The sequence below is a fragment of the Xiphias gladius genome, chromosome 9 (genome assembly GCF_016859285.1).
Source record: "Xiphias gladius isolate SHS-SW01 ecotype Sanya breed wild chromosome 9, ASM1685928v1, whole genome shotgun sequence".
Taxonomy (NCBI): domain Eukaryota; kingdom Metazoa; phylum Chordata; class Actinopteri; order Istiophoriformes; family Xiphiidae; genus Xiphias; species Xiphias gladius.
In genome coordinates this window covers 10,364,198-10,386,164 of record NC_053408.1, presented here as the reverse complement: position 1 = coordinate 10,386,164, position 21,967 = coordinate 10,364,198, and the positions used below count along the sequence as shown (strand labels likewise).

The window sequence follows — 21,967 nt, the reverse complement described above, 5'->3', positions numbered from 1 at the left end:
CTATTGCTATTTCCAAGGTCAAGAATAAACTTCAAATTCAGCATTTTCAACTAGTTTTATCCAATGTGAGCAACAATCCTACATTATACGAGATAAAGTTTATAACGAACAGGACTAATTACGAGAGAAAGTTTGTCTGAATTTATATTTATCTACACATCCAATACACTGCACAGAGGCGATTGTAGCAGCATAGAGTAAGTGAAGGCAGTGGAACTCTCCATGGTGCTGAAAACTTGCCATGCGAAGTACCAAAAAAAAACAAAAACAAAAACCCGAAAAACAACATAAAAGTTTACAACATTTTACATTCATAATACCACATTGGCAGCCATGCATGTAAGTGGCCATTCATATTACATGTGTAGGCTACATTTGTTTTTATTTTACACACCTCTTACAGTGGTTTTAATTCCAAAATGCTCAAATACGAGAGAAACTACAGTAAACTTCTTAGTGCCGACACACCGTAGCCATGAACCTAGGTGTGCCTTCACTTCCTAGCAGTTTTTGCTGATGTTTGGCAGGCAATTCAGTTTTACAGCCACTTACTATAGTTTGCCTCAGCATAATTCCAAAGTGTGATACATTTGGGGAAACTTGCCTCGGTGCAGCACTTTAAAAAGGACCTGCCATGCCACACAACCATAAACTGTTCCTGTAAAGCAAGTAAGGTCATGAAGGAGAAAAATGTGATTCATCTCAAACAAGAATGATTTAATACTGTAACACCCTAATGAAAATGAAATTGCAAACTGAGGATGAACTTACAAAAGCAACTTTTTCCCTTCAAGGAATACGTTTAACGTCAACAAATTAACATAAAATTGTCATGGTTCAGTTGCTCGACCTCGTAAATGAAAAAGCGGGTTAAATAAAATTTCAGTGTCAGTCCACTTGCTATTTCTTGTGGGAACTATTATTATTCAGTGGCATGTGCTGCTCTACAGTACAAATTCGTGGCACGGTAACACCACTGCATTTCCATCGTTGTTAAGTGAAACCAAGCAAATGTTATTTAACTGAAAACGCAACTGGCTCACACGGCAACCATCGAGTAAGATAAAATGTTGCACAGCCTTCATGCTGTAAGCTGCTGCTGTCCTCCAGAGTGCATAAGCTTGAGTTTGTCTTTGGCTCTTGTGCTATAATAATATCCCTACTTAAGGATGCAGCACTCTCAAGCTGAAAATACATCTACACTCTCTTCTCCTCCCCCCTTCCTTTGGCTTTATTCTTACTTCTTCTTCTTTTCACCCCTCTTCTCTTGTCTCCCTCCTTTGCCTCCCATTTCTGACTGTGTGCAGCTATAAAGCTTAACTAACTGGCAAATGGCTGCCCTCCTCTTGCTTGCTTATCTACAGGATAAGCTGGGAGGTTATTTCCCACTATACAGCTCATCAGTGGCCATGAACTGCAGCCCGTCCTTATGCGCTGAAGGGGAGACAGCAATTCGCTGAACTCAACTCACTGTCTGCATCTTTTGTGTCTATCATGCCTGAAATGTAATAAATCTGGACATCCCAATAACTTAATGTTTGGAAAAGTGATGAGACTGTAACAGACACTACCTAGTGAAACAGATGAGCGTGGCTGCACCTTATTATAGCCAACTTCTAACTTTAGCTCTCTATCTATGAAGAAGGAAAAAATAGTTCAAAACTAATCTGTGGGGAAAAACTGGAGCTGCCAATGTAGAGAGAGGATAGAGCTGAACAGTAAAAGGAGAAAAGAAATCAGAAGATGGCAAGTGAGAGGAGAGTGGGGGGGGGGGGTGTTTGACAGGAACAGAATAACGATGGAATAAGAACTGAAATTTAATCTGTGAGTACTTCAAATTCAGAGCACAGAGAATCAGGTGCAGGTGAATTTTGGCCAGCATATTTTCTCTGCTGCCACAGAAGATTTTACAACAGAGAAGAGTAACAAGTAAGACACAATACAATTACATCGGACAGACTAGCTATTGCAATATTAACCCTTGGCAGGGTATGGCTGTCAGACGAGATCAGCAGTACTTATACAGTGATGCTTTGGGGTAAATGCTGATGTCAGCATGCTAACATGCTCACAATGTCAATGCTAACATGCTGATGCTAAGCAATATGATATACGAATTATATTAATAACATTTAGCGGCTTCATTATCTTAATTTGGCCCATTAGCATGCTATTATTTGCTAATTAGCACTGCACACAAAGTACAGCTGAGGCTGATGGAAATTTTAGTAGTTTTGCAAGTAGCTGGTTATAAACCAAAGTATTGGAAAATTTGAAATTTTGAACTTCTGACGGCGCCAGATGAAAAGAATAGAATTTATGCTCCGTAGCAAATTTCACCTCAGTAGCCACGCAAAAGTCAGGTGATCACCAAAGTCATTGGGATCAACCTCTGGGGACCACGAATGTCTATACAAAATTTTATGGCAATGCATCTAATAGTTGTTGAGATATTTCAGACCAACATAACCATCCATATAAATGTGCTGCTAGCATGGTTAAACATATATTTAATCTGATTTAGATAGAAATATACAATAAAGAAGGAAAGGCAATACATTTTGGGTAGAGAGTATTCTGTGATGAAATTTGAAAATGTCAGGAGTTGTTTTTGTCCAGAGCACATGCAAGAAAGTGACCGCCCACGCCGAAATTAATCTGACTTAAAATAGAGGAAATCATTTAAAAAGTGTTTCAAGAGTTTTATCTATGTCAGCCAACTACAACTGAAATGGCTAAGTTACATCACAGAGCTACCCTGTCTCAGGCTTGAGATTGAGAAAACGATGGAAGAGTATGCACAGGATGACCGAAACGAAAGGAATTACGTGGACATATTCCAAGCAGTACGACTGAGTGTAGAGCCAGGCAGAAAGTTTCCATGGTAGGGTCGACAATAGAGAAATTAGCCGTGCAGAAGAAAAAGACATATCAGAAGTTTAAAAGGTTGACAGGGAAGAGTGTCAAGGAGCTGCAGAAAGGAGAAATGAGGAGAGGAGCTCGCAGTCCCAGGCTTTTTTTTTTTTTTTTTTAACTTGCCTGACATTTGACAAATTGGTTGAAAAAGCCTGGCAGACACTATCACACTGATTGTAATGAAGTGCTTGTGTGGAAGAGAAAAAGAGAGAATATGAAGAGTCAGGATATAAGACCATAAGAAGTGGAAGGTTAGTTCTCAGTCACCTAAAGCAGACTTGTAGTCCCTTCTTTAAAAATGAAAAATTCATTCATTTTTAATAAATAAAGCAGCCTCAGTGGAATGAAGCTGAATGAAGCTTATACATTAAAACCCTCATTTGAATTGCTTTAGATTTTACCGTCAGATGCGTCCTTTTCATGCACCATTTTAGGCTTTGGGTTGTACATTAGCAAGAAGACATCTAGAGGACATGTACATAAACAGTTGAGAGTCCTGTAGGGTAATTTCTTTTTAATACAACCTTCATAAAAACAGTGACTGAGGACGGGAGAAACTGAGGATGTGGTAGTAGGTGAAATACCAGCACACAGACTACAATATATCAGAGAAAAATATATAAGGAAAAACAGAGGAAGGTTTTTTTATTCTTTGATAAAGCTAGGAGAAATGAGGTGCAGTGATGACATTCAAACAACCTCCTTCGGTGTTGTTGTATAGTATTTAGCTGAATGTGACACTTTTCTGCGTCTATCCTGAGGGCAGGTTGGTACATATACAGTACAAAGGGTTAGATGACCTCTCCCAGGGGCCCTTCAGCTGGGCCCTTTGGGACACTGACAGGAATTGGAAGCCAACCAACTACAAAGCAGCCGCCCTAAGCAAGCTCGCTGCGTATTAAAGGTGCACGTGGTTGACGACGCACTTGCGTCATTTGAGCAGAGTGTCAGGTTTCTTTGCTGCAATGGACTCCATAATAAGAGCTTCTTTTTTTTTTTTTCATAAAGAGATGTCATTAATAAGCAGTTCAGCGGGGGCCTCTGTGGAAAAAAAAAAAAAAAAAACAGCCTAGTCAGCGGTGCTGGAGAATAGTGAGGCAATAGGTCAGAAGATCAGCTGACTGGGCGGCTGGGAGCCACATTGGTTTTCAAGTGTTGTCATCTGGGACATGAAGGCAGACAGAGGTTAGAATGTCTTTCTTTCTTTTATCTATACAAGGAATACATGCTATTGATTTCCCACCAGATACTGGACGCTCACTTTTAATACTCACCTCTGAGCTTATGCGTGTTTTTGTTGGCACAGACAAGAATGGCCATTACCCTCTAAAGGTGCAGCCAAAAATAGTTAACACTTCAAAACAACTAATAACAAAGGATATGACAAAATCACCAGTGGACACACCGCTATAAAAGTTGGTCACTTTAGGTGGCCTGCCTACCCTCTGCACACTACATACGTCCATCATATCCTTATAGGTTAGTGTCAAGTTGTAACTGCTCTTTCTAGATGCTTTTTTGTTGGTTTTACATTTTCATTATTTTCCTCTCTTTAACATAAATAATTTAGCTGCTGTTTGATCAAAGTGCACCTGCACTTTCATTTAGCCTGAGGTCTGTTAAATGGCCCAAGCAGCCTTGAACTCTTACATATCAAAGTGCACCTTGACAGTAGATAAATGCTGCTAACTGGTATTAAACCTAGTATGAGTCATATTTGTAGAAGTTTTTTTTGTTTGTTTGTTTTTGATTACTTTTAAGACTTTTTAGACTTTTTCTACCCTGTTGTATCTTGGTCTGGATGGTACACTGAGGAGTTAAGATTGTTTATTTTTATTGTTGATGACATGTCTTGTAACCATCCTAAATGTTTTTTTTTTTTTTGGCACCTTAGCCTTTTTGCTTTTTCACTACTTCTGTTTGGTCCCTCTAGTTGCATCATGATTCCACAAATCTTCGTCAGTAATATCTGTGAATAAAAGCGTGAAGTTTCATTTTATCTCCATCTCCATTTATAAGCGTTACCTCTGGGAGTGTGTAACTCCTTACAAAGCACCATGTAATTTTGCTAACAGTGATTGAGCAGCCTGATACACTGCTGCCATCTAGTGTAACTTTGTAGCTGAGCTATTGACAGAAAAAAAAACAACAAACTTGACAATGAATCACAAGATCAAGTCTACTAAAACACAGTAATTTAACTGAACTTTTTCCAGAAGTGAAATGTTTATTTCAAGCTTCCAAAACTTCTACAGTTAAAAAAAAAAAAAGATCAGCATGTCTCTTTTCCTCCCATTCTCATCATAATCTGTGGCATTCCTCTTTACCTACACTAATTTACACATCAACAGTTTAAAATGTATCAAAATCTAAAAATTCTCCAGTTGTATCTGAAAAACAAGGCAACTGAACACTGTACCCTTCTTGCTTTACAATACTTTGTTTTTTAAACAGACATCATACTTATTTTGACAACATACAGTATAGTGGGATTCTGGTATGAATGACAATGACATATGAACAGTGACAGATATATTAAATGTGAAAAGAATATGAAATAAGCAAAATTTACTGACAGTAAAGATGTTCTGACATCACTGGAAAAACAAAAATAATATCAATTTTTCCAAAAATATACTGTTTAAAGCCATTTCCTTAATGTAGCTTGAGGAAGTTGGTATTCTGAGGTGGATTTGGATGACAGTGTGGCAACATTATACACTGATACTCAAACAGTAAAATATGACATTAAAATACAGCTTTAACAGATCAATGATCATTCAGAGATCCACAATATTCTTACATCCAGTTCCAATGTGTGGCTTGAATTAAATAAATAGAAGTTTAATTTGTATGTAAAAGGCATTTGTTAAAAATGTGAGAACAAGAGTAAAATGAATAGAATTAAAATTAAAGGTTGCCAGTGAGAGCTGAGTCCATGAGGTCATCATCTTCATTTCTCATATACATTGGACTGGGCCGGGATGGACGCTCTGAACCCAGCATAGACAAAGATGAATCCGAAGCTGAGATGGGTGACCGAGACCAACTGTCTGCTTTTATTGGATGTGAGGACGGCCCCATGGACAGTGATGACTTCTTTTTCTCTTTGTCCCTGTCCCGTTCTCGATCTCTGTCCCTCTCCCGTTCCCTCTCTTTCTGCTTCTTCTTCTCCTTCTTGTGTTTCTTGTGCTTCTCTCCTGAGCTGAGGGGAATAGAGCTCATGTAGTCCTGTGGGGGAAGCGGCCGCATGGCCTGGTCGTCATCTGAGCTTGGGCTGTTCTGGTGGGATTTCTCGGCCACTGAGCTGCTGCCCGACTCGCTCTCACTGTCGTGGTTGAGCGGAGTGTATCCTGGTGAGCGACTGTGGCTCGGGGAAGAGCGGTCGTGCTTGGGAGTAGAGCCACTGAAGAGGGGGGATGCTTTGAGGCTGGAAATTTGGGGACGCATAGATTCACCAGATCCCTCCCCTGCTTTCTGTAGGGTCACTTTGGCCTTGATGCTTGGTGAGCCACCATCAGGTTTGCTAATGATAATTTTGGCCAGACCGGTCGTGCCAACCCCCCCTGTTTTTGGGTCCATTAGCTTTTTATCCCCGCTGTTCCCCCCAGAAACAGACACTTTTGCTTTTGCCTCTTTATCAGACTTTTCTCTCTTATACTCCCCACTTTGGGAGGATGAAGCATGCTTGGAAGGACCCATGTTTGAAGGTCCACTGCTGGGAACATTTCCAGGACAACCACCAGAAGCAGACCCTGAGCCAGTTCCCCCTACTGGTGGCCCAACCTCACAACCATCCTCCCCCACTCCTCCTCCACCTACACTTTTCAGTTTGTCTATGACTGCTGTGAGAGAGGGTTTCTTGTTTCGACTGGGAGACTTCCCTTTGGCATTGGGGTTATTTGCATTGTTCTGACCAGCTCCTCCACCGCTTCCACCTCCACTCCCAGTTCCTCCACCTCCTCCCCCTCCACCACTACCTCCACTTCCACTCCCTCCTCCTGTGCCTCCTCCCCCTCCACTTACACCTCCACTACTCCCATACTGAGACTGGGAGCCTCCCGAGAAGGTCATGGAACCAGATGAAGAGGAGGAGCTGGAGGATGATGAGGATGATGTGGAACCAGAGGAGGAGCTCCCACCCATTGGCTTCTGCGAGCTCATGCCTCCACCAGAAGACTTGGACCCTCCAGAACTGCCAGCTCCTGAGCCCATTGGTGATTTAGCCTTGGAAGAAGGAGGTGTCCCTGGAACCTGGGACTGTTGCATTTTCATTGGGGAGGACAATTTGTCACCAGAGCTACCAGAGCGAGAGTGAGAAGGGGAGATGTTGGGCTTTATGTTGGGATTCATTAGAGATCCAGGAGGCTTGCCCCCCTGAGGTTTAATTTTATTACTACTCCCAATTCCACTTCCACTACCTCCAGGTCCAGACAGCCCATGTTTAGTAATTGGGGAGGACCCTGGTTTACCCACACCCATTCCTTGGGAAGAGCCTTTAGACTGGGATGGCCCACCTCCACCCCCTACTCCAGTACTCCCTGGCTTAGAGCTGTTGCCTTGTGTCATGGAGCCTTCCTTTGACTTAATCTTCCCTGAGGAAGATGAATGAGAATGATGGCTTTTGCTGCTGCTGGTTCCCCCTGTTCCTCCTGTGCTGCTTGTGGCTGAGCTGCTAGAGGTGTATCCACTATGGGATGAAGTCTTCCCCCCAGTTATTGTCCCCTTTGGGATCTGAATTGTGATTTTGGGAATCGGAGGTGTGGCACCACCAGGAGGAGTTTGCGAACGTCCTGAACTACCAGGGGACTTGGAGCCTCCTCCACTTATGCTTCCCCCAGAGCCTGAGCCACCACTAGGTGGTGTGTATGGTCGTCCACCTGAGCTGTGAGAGGGTGACTTTCCATCAGGGTCCAGCTTCTTGCGTTTGGGAGGCTTGTCTTTGGACTTTCCTTCGCTGGATGGGGTCCTGCTACGTTTGACCTGTTTGCCCTCAGTTGAACTGCTACCCATTCCCATCCCAGAACTGCTTCCTCCGCTACCCCCATTCTCATCTTTTGGCCGCATGAGTCCCTGCTGCTGTTTAACTTTGGGTTCTGCACTTTTAAAGTCACCACAAGCCGCTCCGAGGCCCATCATGAGGGGGCTCTGGGACCCTCCGCCATGTGTGTCTCCCAAATCAGGAGCTTGCCCCAGAAGCGGTTTGCCACCACCACTGCTGCCTCCAAAAACTATTCCCATATCAAAAGGGTCCTTCAGTGAGGGCTCTGGGGTGCTCTGCCCATGTGGAGTGGGATTCTGAGGTGTTCCTGATGGGGTATTTTGCTGACTGCCTCCACCAAAACCTTTGACCAGGTCCATGTCTCCATCAGCACTTGGAGAGCTGTCATCAAAATAATTCTGGGAGAAGCTATGGCCTGAGGTCAGGAGGTCAGGGTTGAAGTCAGCAGCATCAGGGAAAAAGTTGGTGGAAGAGGAATCGCTGGTGGGAGTGGCAGCAGTTGCAGTTGCCTCAGCTATCAGATCAGCAGCATCTGTGAAAGGATTCTCATTGCTGTTGGTATTGAAAATGTCTGCCGAGTCAAACACTGCGCTGCCCTGACTCAAACTGGAGGAGTCACGAATGGGAGTACCTAGGGGGCCTCCATCCTCCCCACCACTGCCCATAGGGTGTTGCCCATGGCTGCCACTGCTGCCTTTGCCTGTTTGCTCCGGCAAATCTGACAAGATTTCTGTGATATCAGGTCCAATGCTATCAGAGCTAGAGAGGCGGACCATTCGAGGCGGTACAGTACCTGGCGTTTGCTGTTGCTGAGACTGGACATGAGACTGTGAATAAGGCATGCCGGGGCCGGAGGGCGGTGTTCCACATTGGCTAGGTGCTGGCGTGATGCTATGGGGCGTGTCTAGGCCATCACCAGTCAGGTTAACATCAAAGATAGAATTTTGAGAAGCGTCCACATCCATAGAAAGGAGCTCACGATGGAAATCATCCTCATGCGTGACTGGATGGTGCTGGTGAAGCTGCGGCATGGAAGATGCTTGTTGTGTTTTCATGCCTAAACCACTACCTGCGGCAGTTCCAGGCAACACGCCACCCTTTTCTGTCGTCCTTGGGCGCTTTTTCTTCCCTTTTGTGCTACCTCCAGGGCAGGTTCCACCCATTCCCTCTGTCCGTGGGGAGCCAGATGAAGAGTTCTGCCTCTCTAATGGACTAGAACCATACAATGTGGCAAAATCTTGGGTGGGGTTGTCTTTCAACAAGTTCATCAACATAGGATGATTCTTGGTGTTGCTGGCAGGGGAGGATGTTGGCGGTGGAGTTTGGTGGGGTGGTGGTGCATTCTGGGAGCTTGGACTAGAACCCACGCTTCCAGTTATCTGTAATAGACTTGTCAGAATGGGATTCTGGGTGACTTTGCTGTAGTCATCTGAGTGGCCCTGACCTTGCTGCTGTTGCTGATGTTGTTGCTGCAATTGTTGCTGGCCAGCCACACCTCCTTGGGTTAGGCACTCTCCTCCTTGGGCTTGCCTCTCTGTTCGGGAAATCCCAAACAGAGAAGTAATTGGACCTGTATAACCGGGTCCTCCAGGGGGTCCTCCTGTAGGTGTGTTGCCCCCTGTGAGCCCAGGCAGTCCCATTGGGTTAGCTCCATCGCCTGCTGCCATGTTGTAGGTGGGACTACCGGAGGGTGGCAGGTTATTCTTCACCATGATCTCCACTGTCTGTGCAATTAGTGAGAGGGCTGGAGTGTCTGCCTGGATGGTCTCTGCTTTCCTCCGAATGGCCCGCATGGTTACAGGGATGGACATGCATCTAGGAGACAGAGGAAACAATTTCCTACATTACTACTAGAAAACATAATGTCCAATTTTATGCATTCGGAAGGAAATAACAATCTCACCTCTGGACCACTTTGGTGATGAATTCATCTGTGCAGATTAGAGCATCTGACAGTCCTTTATATAGCTTGCAGGATACCTGTCTGGAGTCAATAACCTCCATCACCACTAGGGGTCAAGTGGGAAAAAGTACTCCGATTAGAAAACTGATTTTACAATTTAGATCATTGAGATATCACTAGCACTTGAAGTAGTATCTACGTATTACTGGATTATGAAGATTTATTAAAAGTGAGAGCTCACCACAGACTAATGATTCATTGACTGGGTGCTGGAAAGAGACGCTGAAACTCGAGTCAGTAAGAGGGCATACCTCAAACTGCAGCAGTCCTGCACTGTCTGGGGAGAACAACAGCAAAGATGTTACATTCGCCAAAACTAATTTAATACATCAGACACACACACACACAAAAAACAAAAAAACAAATAGTGTACATGTCGTTGATTGACCAAATACAGTAAATTGGAAGCCAGATACTCACCTTCTTTGATGGATGTTCGTTTCACACAGCTGCCAATCAAGGTGTTATAGGCTGCCTGGTGCCGGATGATATCCAACAGGAGTGGCACTTGTGCTGGGTGGCGGAATGGGATCTTTGACACCAATGCTCCTTGGAGAGAACGACCATCTTGCACTGGGGCATCACCATTCAGGAAATAACAGTGCTGCTGATCTGGCAACACCTGTGAAAGAATAAAGACAGTGATTTTCTTACACTATAAGGAATAAAAATCTGAAATTTGGTGTTTGTGTTGTGTGTGCATATACAAACTACAGACTCAGAATGTAGCCGTCTTTCATGAGCGGGAAAGCAACATTTGAACACCAGTAATTTATGTGCAAAATGAAATGAAATCTCACTAAACTTCTGATTTACATACGTGTATCAAAACAAGACAGCAGAGGGAAGCAGGGATGGTGTCACTCACACACAGAAAGCAGAACATTGTGCAGTATACAGAGACTTGCTTTGACAGTAATCCTGATGAAGAAACTGTCATAGTAATTGACTGGTTAGAATTGCAATAATGAAGTACTGTAACTGTATGGTTTTATCTTAATTCTCAATAAGCCCAAAACACAGCAGGTTTAAATTCCAATAGGTTGGGGTTTTAGGACCTGTACAATATTGCTCTAACCAGTGAACAATCACATAACCATAAAGTGCTTGTCTATGTCTGCTCACAGAATAGAAGTGCATGTTGTGTGAGGGTGGTGGTGTGGAGCTCCCCTCCTCCAGGAGCTGGAGCTGGCTCTGGACAACTAACTGGTAGAGAGGTGAGAGGCTGGGCGAGATGTCAAACAGTGGGATTGCTGGGGGGAAAAAAAAAGAAAAAAAGAAAAAAAAAAGAGAGGATGAAGTCCAAATTATCAAGCAAAAAAAAAAACCAAACAAACAAACAAAAAAAAAAAACAGTCCTTTAAGGACATATTTATGAATTAAGAATACAGTGTTGGTGAGTTAAACTCACAAGTAGCATTTCCCATCCTCTGAATAAAGGACAGTGAGAAAGGCATGGGGCGGTTCATCTTGAGGAAAAAACAAGCTGGCAGGTCCACGCAGTTGGAGTTAGTCACAGTGGAAAAGGAAGGTGTCCTGAAATACACCAAAAATAAAATCATCAGCTATCTCTCTCTTTTCTCTATTAGTTCTGCACTGGGACATTAAAATAACCACCAGGTGATTGTTAAGTTCCCTGAAAAGTGAGCTACGCTTTCTTACCCCTTGTTGTCCACTGGGTGGGATCCAGTGATGAGTGGAGCGATTGGGAGCTTGTAGATGGCGGATGTTCCCTCGATTGTCACGGAGACACTGACACCCAGAGAGCGCGGCACTGCAGAAAGTGTCCACAGAGAAGAATGACAAAGGTCACACAAGGATAACTACAATTCTTCAGCAAATCATATGGCTATTGGCTGGTTATTATTCTGTTGCTCAGCCTTCCTGTGGACACTTGTCGTCCACATCCTCCATGTACTTACCATTGTTGTCTGTTAAGTTGAGTTGTGTGCCTGTTCCCTCTTCAAATATGTCATAAGGGGACACATAACACTGAAGAGAAACAAGATGACCACCACTCCTGGCTGTCAGCAAGCCCACACTGCCATGAAGAATAGTCTCCACTGTATTTGCATTGGTTGCTAACCTAGAAATCAATCACAAATTGTTGAATTACATCGAGAGATGCTAAAATTAGTCTTTTTACTCATTATTAATTTCTTCTACTACTTAAGTGAATGTATATTTTACCCTATGAACTGATTTATTACAGAAGTTACATTCTGTTAATATGAAACCCTCCCACATCAGCATTTCCACCTTTGCGAACTTTCCTAACATTACCTTTAATATTCTGATTAGGTTTCCCTTTCCTGCATAGCTGTCTGAATGATCACAGTGCAGCTTCAATAATCAAATGATACTACAACCGGTCACTGTTACATCTTTTCATACATTTGGTAAAACTACTACACTGTCAGTACCAATAACAGTACCCCCATCCCCATCCCACTGCCCCAGCATTTGCTAAATTCTAGTGGCTCAAAGCTACTAAGGCTGATGTGAACTTACCTAAACATGTGCATCATCTTGGTGAGATCAAGCTCCAAAGACTGCAGTGCTATATACGTCTTGGTTTTCAGCTTACTGGAACACAGAAGTTAAGAAAGATAATTAGATATACCTGACACAAAAACAATAATGAACATAAAGGACATCTGGCATCTGTATCTTGTAATTTTTCGCCCTTTCGCTGCCAAGGTAAAAGGGATTCACAATGCAAAAATAAAGGAAAAAAATGATCAATTATTCATTTCTGGAATCGATCAGTGTAACATCAAGTCAATCTAATATTTTTGAAAAACAAAACAAGAAAAACAAAACAAAAAAAATCCTCCAACATTGTTAGGCTGGCTTCAACCACACATCCTTATAACCTACAAGTCTACTTACTTGTCCCCAGGGAGCTTGTATAGGTCAACCAGTCCCTTCAGATGTTTGGAAAATTCTTCGAAGTTTTTCTCCCTGGTGAGAAGCAGGAGAAGAGGGTGATTTAGAAAAGTATTTCTCACCGGTGCCTACATTATTTCCACAAAACACAAATAAGACATTCGACACTAAAGTCTGTGTTGCTTAATCATATGGGAGTGCACAGACAAGTGTTTGCAGCTTCTACGCACCTTAGATGCTGAATCAGCTCAGGACAACTCTGTAGCCAACAAATCAAGAAAAGAATGATATAATACAATTTTGAGGACAGCACTAAAGGTGCATTGATGGAAAAATTAAAGGAATGAAAGGTAGTTAGCTTCTCTTAAAGGACAATTTAAAGACATTTTTTAAAATGAGGTAAATTAGTATAGAATTCATGATGAAAAACAACCAACTTGACTCTTATTTAACTCAGCTTTATGGAGAAATAGAGAAGTTAGAGTAAACTAACCGTGGGGTTTTCTCCCTGATGAGCCACTTTGACGTCCACTAGCTGGCCACTGGTATCCAACTGCACTTCCACATAGAACATGTCTGATGTGATGTAGCACTCTGTCCCTGATGGGCTGAGGTGAGAGCCCAGCCTGCATAGATGAGACAATAAGCAGAAAATGACTAAGACAGATAAAAAACACATTACTTTTCTTGTGTGTGCAGGAACATCTGCTCACCTGTTTCACTTTAGTCCGTTTAAAAATGGTTTTAGTGTATTGGAATAGCAAGTAATTGTCCTTGCTGACTAAGTCCACGATAGATAATTACAAGGAATAAAGTTCAAATAACAACAACCTGCAATATTTTATGGGTAACCCACTCAGCCATACAAGAACCTCATTCTCAGCTGAATTCAGAAAAAAAAAAATTTCATCAACTGAACACCTTTCATCCTCCTCTATTTCCTGTATTTCCTGTATTTCGGGTTGCCTTCTCAATCAGTCATAGACCTGGTCAGAGGATGGGAAAACATGAGCAAAAGGGAAGGAACTCACATGTTTTGTCGAGCGATGGATTCTAGACGATCTGTCATGGAGGGCAGAGATGATACTGAAAAAAGAAGGCAGAGAAGATGGGAAATTTTAAGAATCGCATAATGTAACCACTTCATATAATTGCTGCCGAATGTTCCTACTATCCATAGACACATCATGCTTACATGCATGACTGATAAAAATACCTTTACATTATTAGTTTGCCCTCAAACAGCTTGTCAATACCACGGGCATTTTTCATTAAAATTGACTGGAATGTTTAATCGTTGATTTCAGTACAAGACAAATGCAGTTATGATCCCCTGTCTAATGATGGAAATTAACAGGTTCTATTGGAAAATGCTGCCCTGCTCCCCCTTGTGTTTCTGTCCGATGAGTTGGCAGTTTCACCTTTCAGGGCTCTCTGCAGGGTCTCCAGACAGGTGAGCAGGAGCTGGTGACCTGCGGTATTCATCGCACCGCGTTTCTCCTGGGACACAGAGAAATAAGGGAGGTGTTCAGAAAAAATAAAAGTCTCAGACAGCACAATAGGTCACACATTTAAATGTCAATTCAATAGTTTCAGGGGCTCAGGAAGTAAGTTATTAAAGTAAAAACTTGTTTGTGTAATGCAGTGATTAATTGCTATACATGTATATTAAATTGGTTGGTAGCGTGTCTCTCTTGTGGGTACTTTATTATGATCTGATGAGGGATTGTCTGGCTCCCTGGCTGGCATTGCTGGGTCATGGATATTATACGTGTGTTCGTGGCAAAGGACTTTAAAAATTGCTAGTTTGCATGTTATCTCTCACCTAATAAGGTGCAGAACGGATTCACTATTTTCAGTGCAAAGTTTGCCCCCCATATGGAATGACAAAACCTTTTACTTTCAGCTTTGAAACCCACCTGTAGTACCTGATTCCATGTTCCCCATTAAAACTGAGATTATGTCAATCCCCAGTAATTTAAATGAAAAATTATCTGCATAAATAGATCCAGTACGTTTTACCTCGTGCAGAGTTCAATCTGACTAAACTATGACATGTGAGACAATGACTCTCACTAATGTTTGAATGAGAATGTGTTGAGTGACCTCTTGTTCAGAAAGTATAAATTGTTACTCTTTCATGATGAAAAAATGTAAGAAGCAAGCCAGCTTTAGCATGTTGTCTTTGCAAACTTGCTGACATGTTTTTTCCTGCCTTTCCTGCTGTTTGTTAAATTTCGCCTTGTCAGTTCAGTTCTGATCATAGTAGCAGAGTGGGATCCAGCCTGTTTGTTTGTCAAAGCACAACCAGGAGGAATGGAACTTAATAACCAAGGCCTGATCTTCTGGTTTCTGACTTTCAGGCCATCTTCAGTGTTGAACCCTGTCCTAGACTTTAAGTCCTGCTTTGGGATAGATGTCTCCGTCTCACCATGGCCTGACGCACAACTTTGCAGGTCTCCTGCCATGGCCGTGAAGCATTGTGTTTGGCATGAAGCCTCTCGAGCAGAGCAGCCATGCGACTCTGCTTCTCCACTTCTGAAAAAAGATGCAATATACATTAGATAACAAAACAAAAATGTAATTTGTACACATTTACTGTCCTCATTATTAAAGACATTGATAGTCTCACCACACTTCTACACTGATTACAGCTCTTCTCACGCAACTCCAACAACACACAATGAAAATGATTAAGCTTGACATTCACTATTTTTAAACATCTACCAAACATTTCTGCAGAAGATCTAATTAGGCTATAACAACATAATTTTAACTATATGACAGCCATTCTTCATCAATAGGACTTTTCCTCCAAAGATGTCATTGAAACAAAAATAAACAAGTATACAGCAAATAACCAACAATCTCATAACACATTTAGTCGATATATGTATAAAAGAACAAGTACTATTTTTTTTTGAGTACTATCAGCTATAAACAACATACACTCAGTTTCCAGTTTATAAGGTAAATCTGGATAAAACTGATTCAGCTGTATCAAAACATTTCCATATTTTTTTTAATTTTAGAGGCTGCAGTTTGTGTTGCTGTTGGATTGTAATGCGTTATACTGACAGATGTTGCTATTATTTTTTCCACCAAGCTTATAATTAATGAGGGTAGATTGAACAACAGAAAGAGCTCTCTCTATAATGCCATATAGTACAACAGCACTACAACATCCTCCAAAATGATCATTAAGTTGTACCAACACCTCTCTAAAACAGTTTCAATAAAAACTGAAAAATAAATAAATAAATAAATAAATAAATAATCTTGATGAAGTAAGGAATCGTTGCAGGACAAACTAAATGTATTAGACTACATTTCCTTTAACTACCGACTGAGTGTATACTGCGAGACATAATTAGCTCAGCTTAAATATTTTAAGTTATAAAAATGGAATTTGGTCAAAATAACAATTAAATTAATCAGGTAAAACTGATTGCCAGAATCCTGGTCACAGTCAGTAAATCAAAATTACACATTTTTCCAAAGTTTAGGTAAAATAAAGGGCAGATAATATCAACAACAATCAATCATTTACATGTCTGATTAATAATCTGAGCAAAAAATTATGCACAACATTTCTTTAAGTGCCCCACAAATAGTACAAGTTTCATTAATGTTCTTCTTAAGTATTAATTTTAAAAATTAATTATAGTTAGTGATATCAATAGTAGTTATGACTACTTGAAAAAAAAAAAAAAAAAAAAAAAAAATTAATTTAATTTACAGGTCCGTTATTTCCTAAGAGTTCCTTAGAAGAGAAAAAAAAAAAAATTGGTTGGTTGGTGTACTATTAACAGAAAAAGAGAAAAAAAATTGTGACACTGTTTAGTTAGTTTAAGTAGTTATGTTTTTTTTTTTATTTTGCTTGCTCCATCCTATTACTGGAGACTTTATTCCTCATTTATACAGTTTTTTTTTCTAATTTATGTATTTTGTTTTTTGGTAGAATAATTCCACCTTTATCTCACCTACTATTCTCTAAATAAAAGCCTCAAGGTTGTGCTACCTTAGCATTTAGATATTACTAGAAGTGTGCCAACTGATCACTCTCTATTTTACCTGTAATTAATACCAAATTACATGATTCTTTCCAGGAATATTATTAGGAGATTATTAGGAAATAAATTGGAACTGTAAAATCAGAAGATTTTAATCAATCAAGTCACATGACATCTGGAGAATCCGAACCCAATGTCTGGTCAAAAAGATGCTAATGTTTTGTTATTATAATCTGTCAGAAAGAGCCAGCTCCTACAGTGGTACAGCTTGTTGGTTTATATCGGGTAGTCTGGCGAGTTGCACTATTGGTTCAACACAACAAGCCATAATAAGACACACTTATGTGATGCAAATATATTACTTTCAGGGACATTTGTGTAATACACTATTCGTGTTGGCGTTTCTACAAAGTAGATGTTAGCGAGATACTAACGCTAGCTATTAACTCACCACAGAGAGCTAGCTGCTACTTTACAAAAAAAAAAAAAAAACTCTGCCCAGTGCCACCGACTTCTGTTTCACGAGTGATCGTTATTGAGTTTTTAAATTACCCACGTACATGTAAACTCACCCATTTAACATGTCAGAAACAAGCGTAAAAATCAATCGCCAATGTTGCACAGTCGGCTAAATTAGCAGTTAGCCGTCGTTAGCAAGCCAGGTCATTACAATAACAAAAATGTGTAAGACAAACAAAAATAAAACACGGGTCATATTCTTACCTGTTACCTCTTCGGTTTTGGCCCGATCTCCATGAGTCTGATTGCCTCCTTGCTGAACCGAGATAGAAAGTTCTCTTGCGGGGCTGCCGCTCTGCATAGAAACACCAGGCCCCGCCGCCATTGTCCCCCACTTCGGTTCCCCGGGCTTCACCATCCGGGGTTCCGTACTGTCGAAGTCGGGAGTGACAAACGCTCTCTGGAGATTTGTTCCCGGTTCACACTTGATTCCATTTTACATGCAGCTGACTGCGTCTTTAGCTTCAGAATAATATGTTTCGTGGACATATTTACTTAGTAGCTCATTTAGACTTAACGGAACAGAGTTGACAGCCTTGTATTTGCCAATCTTGCACGTTCTCACAATTATTTCTGATTATTTATCAGCAAAATTTAAGGAGAAATATATCTTTGTTTATCTTTAATCCTTCAAGCTCAAAACCCAAATCTCTTGACTGGACTGCTTAAAATAAAAAAAACTCAGTGGTCTGTTTAAGACTCCAGAGGGCGTACGATCGCCACAAGCAGATTCATGATTTCCCAAGAGCAACTAACCGCCAAAATCCAAGGGAAGGTTGAAATAATCATGTTAATCGTCCTCTAAACCAGAACAATGTAGCGCGTCAATGTGGCTATTTATCCCCCCCCGACAATTTATACTCTTTATACCATCTTGCAAAAAGCAGTCACATGAAGCAATAGGTAATTAAGAAATATAGAAAGACATTTTAAACAGCAAAAGCAGCCATGGACCTGCACAAGCTACCACACACACACACACACACACACACACACACACACACACACACGCACATACACATGAATGCACATACACACACCTGAGCCTATTGTACAGCTGAGCCTGTGGCAATGAGTGCTCTCTGGGGAGGATTTTCCCACCAACCATTATGACCTGTCGAAGGGAGGAAGCAGGAGTGTGTGCATGAATACATGTGCACTTGTGCATATGCAAAAATATAATTGTGTACAGGGGTTTTAAAACCCCACACACTCCCACAGGCACGCACACACGCACAAGATAGCTAAAGACAGCGGTTGAGATGGAGAGGGACCAGACTGGCATGGTCTGAGACAGTGAGACATATAAAGTGAAGTTTAAAGGAAATGGAGGGGTTAGGGTTAGGGTCTCGACAACTGCTCCTCCAAAAAACTTTCTTGGGTCCACAGCAATACAACCCATGGAGTCTGGAGTCTATAGGAGGAGGAGTTGTCGAGAAAAATCAAATAATAGCTAGACAGAGATTCTTCCATTTGTAGTTAGATGATCTAAGACCTCAACCTTAGCCACAGGAATAAAATACCAATACACACCCAATCAGTTTGTCTTTAATCTTTCCATTTTGTTTTTTGTTTTTTCTGAAATGATATTTGGAACTGATATAGCATTCATTATTTCTGATAATGTATTATTTTCTATACTAGTTGCTGCTCTGTTTAGACATTTAAAATGGTAATAATCTGGTGTGGGGTGCACAATGACTTAATTGTCTGGGACTTGAAACACAAATTTTAAGACTTAGACTTGACTTTGGACTTGTTGGTCCTGACTCTAGGTTTTATAGCAAAGACTTTAGCCCTTTTCAAACATACACTTGATCTGAATTGTTCTTCTGCCACCGTTTGTGAGAAGGTTATGGGTAGGTATGCAGGACTATGTCTACTAATGGTTTTTAGTAATTTGTTTAAAAGTGACTGTGTGTGCGTGCATGCGTGTGTGTGTTTGTGTTTGTGTGATGTAACGCATGACGTTTTAAAGGCACATAGTTTCCCAGCTTGTCTTTCTCTGAAGTCTGACAGTATTCAAACTTTAAAGAAAGACAAGCTGCTTCTGCTTCGGCTGTTCAGTGGATCCCACTCAGCCACTGGCCTCAGGAACAAGGCCAGGGTCAACACCAGTTTCTCCCTGTTACAGTGGGTTTACCCTGGGTGCTCTGGATTCCTACCACACTAATAATTTGGACAAGGCAAATGCTGAATTATATTTTTGATGTCTGAAAGAACTTCTTCTTAAATTGTGTGACCTCGACACACACACATTTCTAATGTAATTTAAATATTTACAGAGGTTGTATATACAGTATATATCCAACAAGTGACGAGGGATAAATAACTGAATATAGAAATTAATATATATATAAATGAGAAATAAATGTCTAAATACTTAAAATATGTAGTATCAATTTATATATTTCCCATCAATTATGTATTCTGTTAAGGGATATTATACATTAATTTATTAATTTTTAATTAATTATGGCAGTTTATTTAACATCCATACGAATCTATTTCTTGGGTCCTTGATGTGCCCACCAGGAGCTTTAGCTGGCTGCCTGGCATGGACGAGGAGGTGGGCACTGCTGCCAAGACGGCAGTAGGAGAAAGGAAAGGGAGGCTCGGGCCTGGGGGAGCACAGTAGAAGGCTGAAACCATGCCCATCAATCAGAGGCTAGTTCACCTTGCCATGCCAAGCGGGACCCCCTCTGTGCCGAGGGAAGGGGTGGCACAAGGAGTGAGGCTGGCACAGTTGCTAAACCTTCCCTAATCCTCCTGGTGGGTGTATCAGTGCCATGTACGCATGGCAGTACAGTGGGCAGAGCCAGACATGAGGAAAAGAAAAGAAAGTTCAGCCCCTGTGCTGAACGAGGTGTCACTGCATGTTGTTAACGTTGTGGCGTAGAAATGTTTACATTATTTCAGCTAAGGAGTGAAAAATGCCACAGCTTTTCATTTAAAAAAAAGCAGTCTAGGAATTGTCACTTTGAACAGAAAGAGTATCTTGCCCACAATACATTATTAATACACTCTCAAGTACATTTTTTTCTATTGCGTTCAAAAAGACTTTCTCGTGTCAGAGACCTAAACCAATCTATCCATTAGATTTAGCGGCATATAATGTATGAATTCTGTGATTAGGTTGATTGCTGTTTTGAGTTTTTGAATAATAGGAGATTCTTAGCCACACGTTTGTTTTTTTTTCTCATTTAGTCTTAACAGCACATTTTTACATTATTAGTCACAAACTAATGTAAACAGCTGCTATCACAACACAAACGACCCAGTTAGAGTGTTTAAAGCATTAAATTCATATTTCATTTTCATTTCCACTGCAGTTCTTCCTACCTTCCATATATAATTTCCGTAGTAAGGCAAAATAATATACACCCATTTGAGCATATATACATACTCACATATACATGGATCTGCATAGTTATATACACACAGACATACATGCATGCATACGTTCACCTGTACAGAAACACCTCCATATAAACAATGTATCTTGGATAGTGTACATACTCTACATACACATCTATGTACATCGATACATACATATAGTTCCCACGTATATATAAAACAAACAAAAATTATCTTACTTATTCTTTTTTCCAACCTTCCCTATATTTTCACAATGTTATGGTGTTGGAAGGAGATGACTGTGTAACATCTCTATAAACACATCTATTTGATATCCTCTGGTGTTTCCAGTTTTAACACGGGATGGAGATGTGTGAACAGCTTGGCAACCTTACTGAGTGCTTTGAAGTTGACTACCCTCCTTTTTCACCATCTCCCTAGGTGAAACCGAATTTTTACCTGCTGTGAGTAAAGATAGCCTATTTGATGCGTACATGCCTCCTTCCCAATTTTTGGCCACAAGACAAATTAACCAGACAACGCAAACAACAGATTTGCTATATGGTTTGGTGATTGGTTTACAAACAGTTTTATCAAACCGACTCTTGTACTGATGTGCCAATCAAAAGGAATCAACCGGGTCTTTTGCTTTTCACTTATCATACAAGTTTGAGACCAGTGAGCCTGAAGGCTGGAAACGTCCAGAAAACAGTGAGGCATTATCAGGACAAAGTTTCTGCTTCTTTGGCATTGAGTGCCTTGAAGTGCAAGGGCAGCTGGGAAGACTAGCTGGGAGGGTGGTGGAGGGAGGGAAGAGCAAGAGACAGAGGGAGAGGGAGAGAGGAAGGAGGGGGTCGGCCCTATAGGACCATTTGTGATGAGGCTCATTTGCACAACGGCACTTAATTGGCTACAACAATTAATTAATGTGTTGGAAAGTTGGCACAAAAAGTTCATTTAAGAGGGTTTTAATAAGCAATTAGGGAGAAGTAACCAGTGAGGTAGAAGAAACCACAAAAAAAGATGCTGAAAACTCTGAAAGTATCAACTCCAGCTAGGGCTTTTTGGGAATAATGTGCCATATCTGGAAACCAGGATGTGGTTTGCTGTTATGGGTAGTTACTGTGCATCCCACTGCGAGCACTGATGACAGTAAGCTACATTATTTTTACCTCATACTTTTAAAAGCCCAACTGTTCATGGCAGCCACTTTCCAAAAACAGCATTGTCTCCTCTCCCCTTCATTCTCCCTCCCACTGTCTGCCTCCCTCTCTCTTTCTTACTCTGCGTATGAAATATCGCATGTCT

At 41.2% G+C, this 21,967-nt stretch overlaps 1 protein-coding gene across 1 annotated transcript; it reads right to left on the bottom strand.

The window, feature by feature from the left end:
- Window positions 1–5,159: 5,159 nt before the first annotated feature.
- On the bottom strand, window positions 5,160–17,949 carry med1 (mediator complex subunit 1). The gene is made up of 16 exons (XM_040135273.1): window positions 17,507–17,949; window positions 15,202–15,308; window positions 14,192–14,270; window positions 13,802–13,856; window positions 13,264–13,396; window positions 13,001–13,029; window positions 12,774–12,845; window positions 12,393–12,467; window positions 11,804–11,967; window positions 11,544–11,655; window positions 11,293–11,417; window positions 11,007–11,134; window positions 10,302–10,503; window positions 10,063–10,158; window positions 9,822–9,927; window positions 5,160–9,733 (listed from the first exon to the last, which is right to left on the bottom strand). The coding sequence occupies exons 1-16, from the start codon at window positions 17,658–17,660 to the stop codon at window positions 5,827–5,829; spliced, it is 5,544 nt and encodes a 1,847-aa protein (XP_039991207.1). The 5' UTR covers window positions 17,661–17,949; the 3' UTR covers window positions 5,160–5,826.
- Between the last annotated feature and the right edge of the window lie 4,018 nt (window positions 17,950–21,967).